Source organism: Meleagris gallopavo, chromosome 1 (assembly GCF_000146605.3).
Source record: "Meleagris gallopavo isolate NT-WF06-2002-E0010 breed Aviagen turkey brand Nicholas breeding stock chromosome 1, Turkey_5.1, whole genome shotgun sequence".
In the NCBI taxonomy this organism is placed as follows: Eukaryota; Metazoa; Chordata; class Aves; order Galliformes; family Phasianidae; genus Meleagris; species Meleagris gallopavo.
In genome coordinates, this window is record NC_015011.2 from 135565808 (window position 1) to 135578065 (window position 12258).

The window sequence follows — 12258 nt, forward strand, 5'->3', positions numbered from 1 at the left end:
TTGTGCTGTGAAATGAGAGTATGGATTTGGTAGCTGAAAACCATTACATGGGTGAAATGGATCTCTGAGGCATTTAGCTTGATGTTTAGGAAACATCACTAATGGGAAAATCAATATAGCTCCTATGAAATGAATTTAAGAACTGTCTAATTAATAGCCTCTAATACAATTATAAGTGAAGAATTACCATCTAAGGTACATCTTCCTATAGGGTATTTGCTGCATTGATACCTGCTCATGTTGTTTAACATTTCATTAATTGCAGGAGAAGCCATTATATAATTGAAAGTAATATTTGCTTCCTGTTGAAATTTTAGCTGCAGGAAATCTGCTGGCTGTGACCGAAAGGGCTGCTGTGCTCCTGGGGGTGTGTAGTGCTGTGAGTAATGCAAGGCAGTTTGGTCAGGTCTGCTTTAGAATATAGCATGTGTCCAGGAGATTGATAGGTGAGACGTTGAAACACAGGAGAGGAGAGAGAAGAACGTGAGAATGATGTTATTGGCCTGTTTTCCTGTTCCTGAACAAGAGGTGTAAGGCAATCAGTCTGCTCACCTTCTGGAGTTCAGTGATTTCCAGTGAACTGTAAGGAGTTTCATAACATAGTCCTGCTCTTTCCTTTATTTAATAGCAATGCTTCATGTTAATACTTAAAAGGCATATCTGCTTGTGGTCACTTCTGTGGAATTTGAAATCAAAGGGCTGATATTTATTTGCTTGAAATCGTTTGCTGGAAGGATTTGGCTTATCTGTGTCCTCGTGCAACGTGACTTATGCAGTTATACAGTCACATCCTGACTGATGTTTTTCCCTAAGTGGCGTGGGGGAAGGTAGGAGGTGGATGAATGGGAGGGTAAAACTTCCTTGCAGGTGGTGTGTCTGCAGAGTTCAAAGTTGTTTGCCTGTGCAGCAAGGAAGGATACGCTGGAAGAATTTTTCCATGCGGATTTGCTTAGTGTCTGTATAGCCTGTCACACAGTGTTTAAAAGACAGTGGCGTTATTCTCAAGCTAATATATTCTGTTTGCATATTTAGGTTCTAAGAGCTATGGCAAGGATGTGCAAGTCTGAACTCATGCTATGCTTCTGCAGTTTGAAAAGTGGGTTATACTGCTGTCATGGGAAGTAATTTAATGTGCAGACTTTCTTTTGGTAACGGTGTGCAGTATGAAAATAACTGAGCTCATTACTCGCATCTCAAAATTCAGCCTTGGTTCTGTCAGTTACCAAAGTATGCATGGATGTCCTTCTGGCCGTGCTGAAGGGAGAAGCTGCTGAGGGACTCTCCCATCCAGATGAGATGTTTCAAGGGTCAGCTCTTAGGTCTGCATGTAAATAGCAGGACGAAGATGGCAGTCCATCACACACCCAACTTACTGCGAAAACCTGCAATTAAACCTTTTCTCTAGAAATCCCACGAAGCTCCTCATGAAACATCTTGAGATAATTTCACTTAGTTGGAGGGGCTTCTTGGGTGTACTGTGAAATCAGCGTGAGGATGTCGTGGCCCTTTCATTAAAAAAAACAAACGACCTACTGGCTGTGACAGTGCCGAGGCTTCCTGTTGGAATGGCTCTATATAAAACCACAAGGAAGCAAACGTTTCTCTTATCCTCTCATTGTGCTGCTTCCTGTGAGGCAGATTGGATGCATACCCTGGATACAGGCATTTTTTACGACCTCAAACATGTTCTAAGGCCCAATCAGCTCCTTCTGGGTCCCTCATAGTCCCAGCACAACAGGAAACGGGGCACACTCGCATCCCGCTGTGCTCCGCGTAGCTGGCCTGGCAGAGCCCTGGCTGAAACCAAGCTCAGGATGAAGGTGAGCTGAAAATGTAGTTGTGATTATGCTTATTTCTTACATTTCTGTAAGTTTTAGCTACAGTTCATAATGTTTTTCTTAAAGTATCTTTTTAATAATTCTCTCCCCCTCTGCCTGACCCCTTCCCCCAGTACCTTTCTGATTCAACGCCCGTGCAAGTGCCTGTGTCTATTTCCATTCTTTCTTAGACTCAGGGCCACTGTTTCAAATATTCTTTACAAATACCCTTTTGAACTACCTGTAGCACAGTGAAACTTGGTGAAAGTGATCTTAGTTAACTCAAGCGGGAACTGCTTGGTGTCTGTCAGCTCTGCCCCTGACTGTGGGATCCTCAGGCTGTCCGCCAATTGGGAGATGCTGGCAGCAGATGATCCTTTGGTTTGTCAGTCTGTGATGTGGTTACTTTTAAAAGCTTCCACGAAAGCTTTCACTGCTCCATTTCAGCTGCTTCCCAATGCTCCGTTCTCTCTCCTGAGGCAGCAACCTCTCTAACCCTGTAGGCTGCTGGAGGATAGGTGCAGATCTGCTGGTAGGATGTGGCTGTTATCAGGAAAACAACCAAGTTCTTGCTGACTTTTTTAGTTAACAGTTGGGACATTGCAGGAAACTGAATTTTTTTGTTTCTGAAATTAGTTGGCACAACAGTGATAGCTGCCTTTTTGCTGTCCTCTTTCTAATCTTTCTAATCTTACACAAGAGAATACTGTTATTCCTTTGAATCTATGCAGAATCAGTTGTGAGAGCTGTTTTCATGAGATTTTGGATAAGTGTTTTCATTACCTCAGGCAAATATTATGAATTTTTTCTTTTTCTCCCCTTGAAAATTCAGATGTTTAATGTCATCACTGCTTGCTTGAAAGCTACTAGCACGTTTTCTACAAGATAGTTTGAGGTTTGAATCTACTTCCCACAGTTAAAAAATAAAATCATCCTCAGCTTTCCAAAACTCATTCTAATTATATAACCTATCCAGCAATGTAGAATTCATTGACTTCAAGGAACACTATTTTCATCTCTGTCTTGTAGAATAAAGGAGTGTGTATGCTGCTGTAATATTTTAAAAGTATGTTATGAACAATTGGGTACAGTGCTTGCAAGCTCCTACGGAATAAGAAGAGTGTGCTGAGAGGGTAGTGCAGCACTCCAAACTTTTTTTTGCCAGGATGACACTTGATATCTTTAGCTTATATTTTCTTCCTTTCTTTTTGACTCGAATTCATCTGTTCCTATGTTTTATTTCTATTGAAAAGCAAGTTTTTTTAAAAAAAAAGGGGAAGAGAACCCCACAGTTTGACGGATCTGTGACAGCCACCTGAAGACTGATGACCTTGAACAGGAAATAGCTCCTCCAGTTATGGTTTGCATAAGGATAGAAATGCTTTGTTTAAATGCTTCGTTTAAATGGTTCCGTGCTTAATGTATGTTCTTTTGTTTTCAGACTTTTGATGCAAATGACCTATATCAGGGTCAGAACTTCAGCAAAGTTCTCAGCTCTCTGGTTGCTTTAAATAAGGTGACTGCAGGTAAGTGCAGCTTACTCTTTTGGTGCTCTCTTGCCTTGTGTTCAACTTGCAGCAATGTGTATTTATGCCTGTTGCTATACTTAGGATGAAATAAGCGTCTGCAGCCTTTTAAGAGGTATGTTTCTTTTTTTGGTTGTTGCATCTTGTTGTTAAAGCTTTACCATTGGCCCTGTGGGTTCTGTAGTCTCTTCTTCTGCAGCAGGAAGTTTTGCTGAGAATCTAAGACTGAGCCTTTAAGCTAGCAATAGCTCTTAGAAATCAAGGACCTTTGTTTAATAGTGCTATTAGTATCTTGTCCCTGTTATGGTACATCTCTGGTCCATTACTGAAGAGTTATTTTTTTTGTTTATTGATTTTCTTATGTCAGGTGTGATTTCTGCAAGCAAATTATTAGGGCTAGTGAATGGGCATGGAGTAATATCATTCAGTTCTTTTGAAGCTGCTTATACTACTGCTTCTTATCTTAACTTTGAGTGGAAATGTTGATCACTTTCAGTGCATCTTTAAAGCTGCTACTGCACACTGACCGTAGCAGTCTTCATGAGGAGGGGAAAGTGTGTCTGATCCAAACATCAGTTGAGTAACATTCTCATCAAAAAGTCACTATTGCAGGTGGTCTTAGAAGGGACCTTGACTGGTTCATTTCATGGAAGTAGGGAGGTAGTAGTGTTGATACATAAATCAGAAATCAAAGCCAGGTGCAAATTGTGTTTGTGCCTCTTTTATAGAAACCAAAAGAACTGCGTAAGTCATCTTGACCAGCTGTTCCTCCTAACAGTTTTCTTGTGACTGTAGGCCTTTTGGACTCTAAATATCCCTAGTCTAGTATTGAAAGATGGCTTTCAGATCTGGGTCTGCATAAATTACATGGATACACAGATTCTTGAGATGGATCTTTGCACACAGGAGTGTGAGTAATGAGCCTGAAGATTGTCTGATGAAAGGCTAAGTGTGAACACTCCATTGAGTTCTTTAACTTCAGGAGGGATAAGTTCAAGGGATGGGTTACCTTCTGTAGATGGGTAAGGGGAGAGGAACTGGTACAGGGAAGTTGAGATAACTGTGAAGAAGTGTTACAAACCCTGGAAATCTTTGGATAGATGGAAGATTCTGTGAAACTAACAGATTAAATATTTATCTAACATGCAGACTCTGTTACTAGAGAAGATTCTTGAATTTTTTTATTTTTATTTTTTTTACCTTCCTGGACAATAATCCTTTTGGAAGCATAGAATTAACAATAAAGTTATGACTTCCAAATGAAGTCCGTGATCTTGTCCCATTTTTCTCCAAGCAGTTTATGAAAACGAATTTGAATATTCTTTCTGTAGTGGACTATAATCACCACTGTTTGTATTAATAGTTAGTTTTAATACAGTGGCCTCAGGTGCTTTTAAGAAAGCAACTTCAAAGGGGGAAGTTTTTACGACTTCGGTGCACAATTATATCCTTACAAAATACTCAAATTAAAATGAATAGTTTTAGTCTTGCACTATTTGAGTAATAAGTTTATGCTTCAAAAAGTATATAAATGTAATGACTAATTTAAAAAGATATACCCAAACAAGGTAATAATTGTAGGCGTAGGGCATCCTCTGCCAGCATTTTTCTCCTGTGCTCATTGCCAGTCTCACCCTTGTCTTCCTGCATTTCAGCTACTGTTAGATGCTGTACTGAGGTTGAAAGGCGTTCTCTTTGAGATTAATAGAGTTGTCCCATTGGATTTGATGCGAAACAGCAGATGTACGTTGTTCACCTAACTCTGTGTGGAACGGAACCTGCTTGTGTCACTTTGCTATACCAAAAATAATTAGGATTGTGTAATCACAGTTTTAGTCTGAAAGCAGCCAAACGGGAATATGGTTGTCTGTGTACCTCTAATGTAGGTCAAATGCTGGAGGTGCACAGCAAGCTACTAGGAGGGATTAGCAGGCATAAAAATCAGCAGAGCAGGTAGGATGGGAGACTTGTGCAGCCTCGTGGTGTCCAAGGTTGGGACACATGGCTTATAGGGCTCCTTGAAGCTCAGATGCTCGCTCAGTTTCTTTATGTATGGAAAACATGAGGGAAAAGGGTGACTTGTGGTATACAAGCAAAGGAGCAATGTTTGCTTGCTTTAACGTGCCTTGTGTATAAGGGCCATAAGAGCATTCCCCATCCACAAGGCCTGGCTGTGAGGGCTGGGAGCTGGCTGAGAACTAGTGCAGCTGATAGCAGCCCCATCTCCTTGTAATGCTGGATGGAGCTCCATGTGGATCTCTGTGGTGGGACCCTGGCATGGAGAAGATGCTAATGCACAGCTAATGCCTTGCTTGAGCTGAGCCCCTGCCCTGCTAATACACAGCTCTACCCCCACCATGGGTAGGCTGATGTTGGGAGGGCTCGACTGATCACCTCCTGCTGCCCTGATACCCAGTAGGCTGGCAGAATGAGCCCAGCCCTGCTCGTTCTGACAGCCCCTCACTCTCAGTCCTTTGGAGAGGATACATCACAGGGCTTTTTTTGTTTGTTTTTTTGAGAGAGACTAGTGAAAGAGTGGAAAAGTTAGCTTTATTTATTTATTTATTTATTATTTTTTTGGGGGGCAATGCTGGTGTTCTTTCCTTCAAGCAAGCAGCTTTCTTCCTATTCCGCTATTCCCTCTGCCCTCAAAGAAGAAGAAATAGCTGATCTGGCAAAAAGGATGGGAGAGGAACGTAGGAAGACAGTGGAAAGAATGCTTTAATTGAGAAGGAGATGGTGGTGGTGGGGAAGAATTAAGAAACAGATGTGGCTGGCTTTACTTCAAGCAGATTCTATGCATTTGAATTTCGTAGCCACCAGCTAAAATGATGTTGGTTAATTACCTTTAAAAAGACTGGTAGTGGGTAGGAATGGAGAAATGCAATCCTAACCCTCCTCTTCCTAAGCAGCTCAAATTATTTTCCTGTCTGTACGTGAAAGAAGCTGAGAGTGTCTGGATTTCAGATCATACTGTTGCTTTAACTTTTTAAAACTGGAGTTATTGAGCAACTACGGATACCTTAAGCCTGCTTTAAGCATGTGAGTTTTTCAGAAGTAGGCAGAAAGTTAAATGCAGATTTCTCAAATTCTAATTGTTGCTTTGTGTTCCTTCCCCAGACATAGGGCTGGGCAGTGACTCTGTATGTGCACGTCCCTCATCTCATCGGATAAAATCTTTTGATTCTCTGGGATCTCAGTCTTTACACAGTAGAACTTCAAAGCTCTTTCAGGGCCAGTATCGGAGTTTGGTAAGTTCTGTAATTCAGATGTGCTGAGATGTGCTTTTTAATTTTTTTCCTTTTTACTTAATTTATAAATAAACAGTTGTGTAACAAACAACTGATTACTGTTTTTCTTCTTTTACCCCTGCATTTCAAGCCTGTGAAGTTCTGTTTTTGCAGCTTTTCTTACGATGTTCCAAAGTACTATGCAGCTTTCTGTGACCTTCTAGGGTAGTGGTTTTTTTTCTTGGTGGCTTTTTGCCTCTGTTTTTTCCCTTTCTCGATTACCATTCCATGTTTGCACGTAGTGTTTTGCAGCATTTATTTCATACTCTGAAGTATAAGGTCTTTTTTAATCCTGTGTTTGTCACTGGTTGCACTCACTCTGAGTTTTGGGAGAATTAACGAAAGATATTCAGACCTCAGCAAGGATGGTACTTCTAGTGTTGGCAATACTGGTAGTTATTCCCATTTACTGTTATGTTTCAAGATGAATCTTTCAAACAGCTTTCAGGTAACGGAGTGGCACGGGCAGTTGCTTTGCACTGCAGCCTTAATCAGGGTGGGGTATGACATTGAAACTAATTGTGACAAAATGTGCTTATAGCGACTGAAAGCTTGGTAAGGAAGGTTCCAATCTGTAAACTGCTTTTTTTTTTTTCATGCTTAAAGGAGGCTATTTTGAACTATGTGATGATTGTTGTATGGAACTTTAACACAGTGCTACGTGTGGCTTGCTGTGTTTTCTCTGCTATAGCAGAGCCTATGCAAGTTCTCGCCCTAGGCCACTAATTCCAGCTCCCACTGTGCTGTTCACCACCCACTCTGTTTTGCTGATGAAACCATTTGTAGGACTAGCTGTTAGCTGGATTACTGAAATAAGCTTTAAGAATTTGTATCAGATCTGAACAGCTGTGCAGACAGTTGCAAAGGGATGGAGAAGCGCAAGAATGAGGAGAAGAGAGCTGGTGACAGAAATGAGGAAAATATATCATTTGGTTTTGCTGCTGTAGATGATCAGTTTGGAACTGTTCTCACCAAATATGTTGCTCATTTGATTCTGCTGAGGAGCTACTCTGTTAAAGTGAATTGGCTGTAGTTGATATAACTATGCAGTGTTGCTGCTCATTTTGTGACTTCTTGCTGTTTACTAATCTTGCTAAGCAGTTTTACCAAGTGAAAACACATGACATACAAGCAGAGGGCTAAGGCAAAGATAATTGTTTGAATCTGTGGCAATATAATCATCAGACATTTTGCAGCTTAGAATATCGTGAGGCTTTCTGTATATTTTCCATGTTGCATTTTCCCTCATCTTCCTACATTTTCTGAGTTATTAAGTCTGATTGTTAAAGTGAGATGTGATACAGTAACATAGTTGCTACAAATACGAACTAAGCTGAGGCGTTGTATGTAACGATGGAAAAAGAAATCTACAAGGGAAGTATTTTAATCACCTCAATGCATACCTAATATGTAAGTGGAATTCTGTTAAGCTGGAGAGCTGACTAGGATCACTCACACAGAGGTTTTCTCACATATGTTAGATTTTTTGGTTATACAGGTAGCTGGCATTACTGTGTAAAGATGGGTGTGTTTAGTAATCTTATTCTCGCAGTTACAGTGCAGTGGTTTGTATTTGGATTACTTAAAGCTGTTCAGGTACTTAGCTTTTTTAGCTTTTTTAAAGCATAGTAGTTTGTCCTAATTCTACATTGCTACGGGTAGCCGAGAAGAAAATGCCAAGTTTGAGCATTGTTCGTTTGAAAGTAGCTGTGAGCATTTAGTTATTACAGAACAATAAACCTCCTCATTTTTATGAGAGATAAGCATATGATGTACGTTCAGCTGCAAGCTGAATGTGCATCCAATTAGTACCTATTCTAACCTTGCAGCAATTGATTTTGTAAGTACTTATTTGATGTAGATTGCATAACTGATTCTTAGGCTTTCTGGAAGGACACAGTCTTCCTCTGTGGGCAGGCCACTGTGACTTGCACATTCTAGGGAGGGGAAGCTTTAAGTTGCAAACTCTATTTGTTATCCAGCAGTAAAGGTTCTGAGTCAAACCCAACTCAGGAACCACCACTCCTGATCTGGAATGAGTTAGAAAACTCTCTGATATAAAACTGTTGCATCTTTGTAGCTGCAAAAGGCATTTTCAGTTTATGCTATATAGAGAAAAGAGTTGTGTTTTTTGTTTTAGTAGGAACTACTCTCATTTTTTAGTTCTGTTTCCCCATTTTGATTTGAAGAGGCTGAAATAAAGTGATATACTCTGGGGACTTGCAGATATCAAGAAATGAAAATGAGACACCTCAGAAATGGCAGATCATCCCTTGCGAATCCTTAGAATGAAAATATGCAGATTTGTGTTTTGGGGGAAGAGGGCAGGAACTATTTGTATAAATGCTTCTGTTAATGAAATAACTGTTTAAATATCTAAAGTTATCCTTCTGTATTCCTACTAGGACATGACAGATAACAGCAACCATCAGTTGGTGGTGAGAGCAAAATTTAATTTTCAGCAGACAAATGAAGATGAACTTTCTTTTTCAAAAGGAGATATTATTCATGTAACAAGAGTGGAAGAAGGAGGCTGGTGGGAAGGAACTCTAAATGGCAAAACAGGGTGGTTTCCAAGTAACTACGTACGAGAAATAAAATCAAATGGTGAGTTTTAAAGTAGATTGTATTTATACGATTCTTTATTTTGGGTTGAGGTGGATAGTTGATTCAAAACTGTACTGTTTTCAGTTTCAGCTTGACTGTATTTACTGAAGTTCAGTCACAGAACACATTAGTGCTTAGGAACTCATACTCCTTGTCCAGTTTGCTATGTGGATCACTCCAGGAGTTTAAGTTAACAGTAAGCATGGAGAAAACTTCCACATTCTTTTGTCTGTCTCTCTTTTGAGTTGGATTGCTTTGACTTCCTAGAACACTAGATTTTGCTTCTAATGTTGATATGCTTTGAATTGATGCTTTGGGTTTAAGTAGTAAGGGATTTCCTACAAATATTAAAAAAAAAAAAAAAAAAGAATAAAAAGGAAAGAAAAAGAAAAGGAAAATCGTGGCACGAAGCAAACAAAAGTGTGTCGTTCCTGGAGGAAAAATCCCTAGTTCTACCAAAAAACTTCATAGAGACAATTTCTTTTTGTTAGGCAATACATTTGTGATATTTTTATCTTTACTGTTCCCACGTCTTCCTCTCTTCTTTATACAAGCCGTGCTCTTACACCAATCCTAGATGCTGAAAATCATGTGGTGAAGGTGCCTTCTGTGAATGTCGTCTTCATGACTAAATATCAGAACAAATTTTTTTACCTACTTGAACATTGATGTGGGTGACATGATGTACTTTTTGTCTCTTCCCTGTCTTTACCTGCTTTTGTTGACTGGAAACAAACCTTTTGCTCTACCCCAAGAAGCTCTGTAGCTTTGCCACCTGTAACCTTGTCATAGCTCCAACCAAAACAAATTTTTCTGGCCCTTTATTAGGCAGCTGAGACAGATGCTTAGTTGCTCAGGCTGTGAGGTTAAAACCCCATTTTAAAATGTATTCTTTCTCTTCCAGTTGTACCCTCTTACATTTTTCTTCCTCTTCCTCCTAATTGCAGAATGTTGGAGTCTCAAATATCTGCACCTCTGTTTTTATTTTCAACTAGATTTCTCTAAGATGTACTCAGAACATCTGTAGTGTTGTGGCAGTCTTTCAGCCATGATGGACTTAGCATTGTTACTCACGTAAAACATTGCTGCATAGATCTTGTTTGAATTGCATCGGTTCTGACGTCATCGGACTCTGGAGATTGGAACCTGGGTTAGCCAGGAGGCTCCAGAATTGAAATAGCTTTTAACACTGAGCATATAAGAACCAAAAGCTGCCAGCAACTGGAAGGAAGGTTGTTACAGTCTTTTGAGAATACTTGACATGGGTAAAGTGACTTTTCTAAGCAGGAAAGCCAGAAAGCTATGAAGCTGAGGTTAGTACAAAGTACAGCTCTTGCCAGTTCTTGCAGCCCTTCCTAATATCTGATTTCTAGGGCCAAAATGAACTGCTTCCAGGTTTAAACATTCACTTCTCACAAACGGAAGAGTTCTCTGCTAAGATCTTCATTTTGCTGTGCTCTGTAGGAATGTTTCCTGTGTGGTTTTCTACTTCTGTAAGGCTGCTTGCATTCTTGGAGCGCTTTGTGCTGATTCCCTTCTCTGGAAGGGAATAAGTGCTTATTTGTAATAGTGCTAGCACAGTATGCTAGCTGATATGATATGTGTATGATACTTGTAATGAATGGTTGTAGAAAAAATAATGAGATTTTTGAGCAAAACACAGCATTGTTTTCTCATGCTAAATGATGACTTCGTAAACTTTGAGGAAATAAATTTGATTGGGATAGGAAAGGATTTTTATTTTACAAATAAGGCACTATCACATTTAAAAGCTTGCTTTTTTAAATTTCAGAATGGAGAAAAAAAAAAACCTTGAAATTTGGTACTTCACATCAAACATACAAGTAAAAGAGAAACTGAAGTAGTATGGTTTTCTTTTTCCAGGTATATGCCTACATATATGCCTACACTGTAAGGAAGAGATGGTCTGTTTTTTCTCTTCCTCTGTTCTATGCATGTTTTCAGTTTCCACTTCTCAAACTCTCACATCTTGTCCTTTTTAATGTTCTCTGATTGCTAGTCAGAAATATTTTAAAATGTGAGGACCTAGTTTCATGCTGCTGTAATGTTGCACGTGGCAGGATGAAAGATTCGTACCATCTGAGTTTATTAGATATTTGACACTGTGGCTTTACTGTGCTTTTTCCTTGCACAAAGCCAGGAGAGAATGTGAAGACTTATGTGGAGCCTTGTGTCTTAAACTGTTGGTCCTGTCTTGCACAGGAGAAAGATTAGGAGATTTAGAGAGCTGAGGGTTACCTACTGATGAAAGAATAGTATTTAGCCAGAACACGAAGCACTTCTCTTAGCAACTGTCATTAGCCAATCAGTTTTATAAAAGAATTCACATGGTAGCTTTCTGGGTTTTATCACTGTAACCCATTTAATGGCATGATTATGCAAACAGGAATATAGCTTTGAAAAATGACATTTGGTGTCACAAACATTTTTCTAATTCTTCAAAGAAATTAATGTGTTATTACTGTCTAGCATCTCTTCTGTTATGCTCTCTTGACAGTTAATGTTGATAGCAGGCCCAGTACAAATCACTGTTAATAGTTCTTCTGTCGTGGGAAAAGTCAGTATGGAAAACCAAAGTGCATCTGGTGGTCCCATCCTGTGGTGCATGGGGAATGGACAAATACACTTTCAGCTTAGTGAAAGAAAGAACGGGAATGCTGGTTTTCCTCTCCGCACCCATGCATACTTGAAGGGATATTTTCTTCTGTCAAGTGGAATTCTACAAGCAAAAACTGATTAGAGTAATACTTGAGTGGGTGCTTGTTTGGTTTGAATTTGGTCCTGTGCTGTCCGTACTGCATTTTCAATGCTAAATGTAACAGGTTTATGTAGGGACTAAAAGACAAGTAGGCAGAAGAAAAGAACCTTTTGTATGGTGAAGCCTGATTAAGGCACACTTGAAAAATTACGGCTTTCAGTACTTTGAGAAGCAGCACTTAGGTGTTGGGATGGGTAAGATGCTAGGGTTTAACTAACGTTGCTGAAACATATGGATTT

General features: G+C 39.7%; 1 protein-coding gene across 2 annotated transcripts in view; it reads left to right on the forward strand.

Annotated features, from left to right (window-relative positions):
* The first annotated feature begins 1732 nt into the window (after positions 1–1732).
* Positions 1733–12258, forward strand: part of ARHGEF7 (Rho guanine nucleotide exchange factor 7) — a 68982-nt gene continuing 58456 nt past the window's right edge. The window contains exons 1-4 of one of the 2 annotated variants that reach the window (XM_010728590.3): positions 1733–1820; positions 3259–3343; positions 6464–6594; positions 9039–9240. In XM_010728590.3, coding sequence (XP_010726892.1) covers positions 1815–1820; positions 3259–3343; positions 6464–6594; positions 9039–9240 — 424 coding nt within the window. In that variant the 5' untranslated portion in view covers positions 1733–1814. Of the gene's footprint in view, positions 1821–3240; positions 3344–6463; positions 6595–9038; positions 9241–12258 lie in introns of those variants that run through there. The other variant, XM_019610088.1, reaches the window with a different exon arrangement.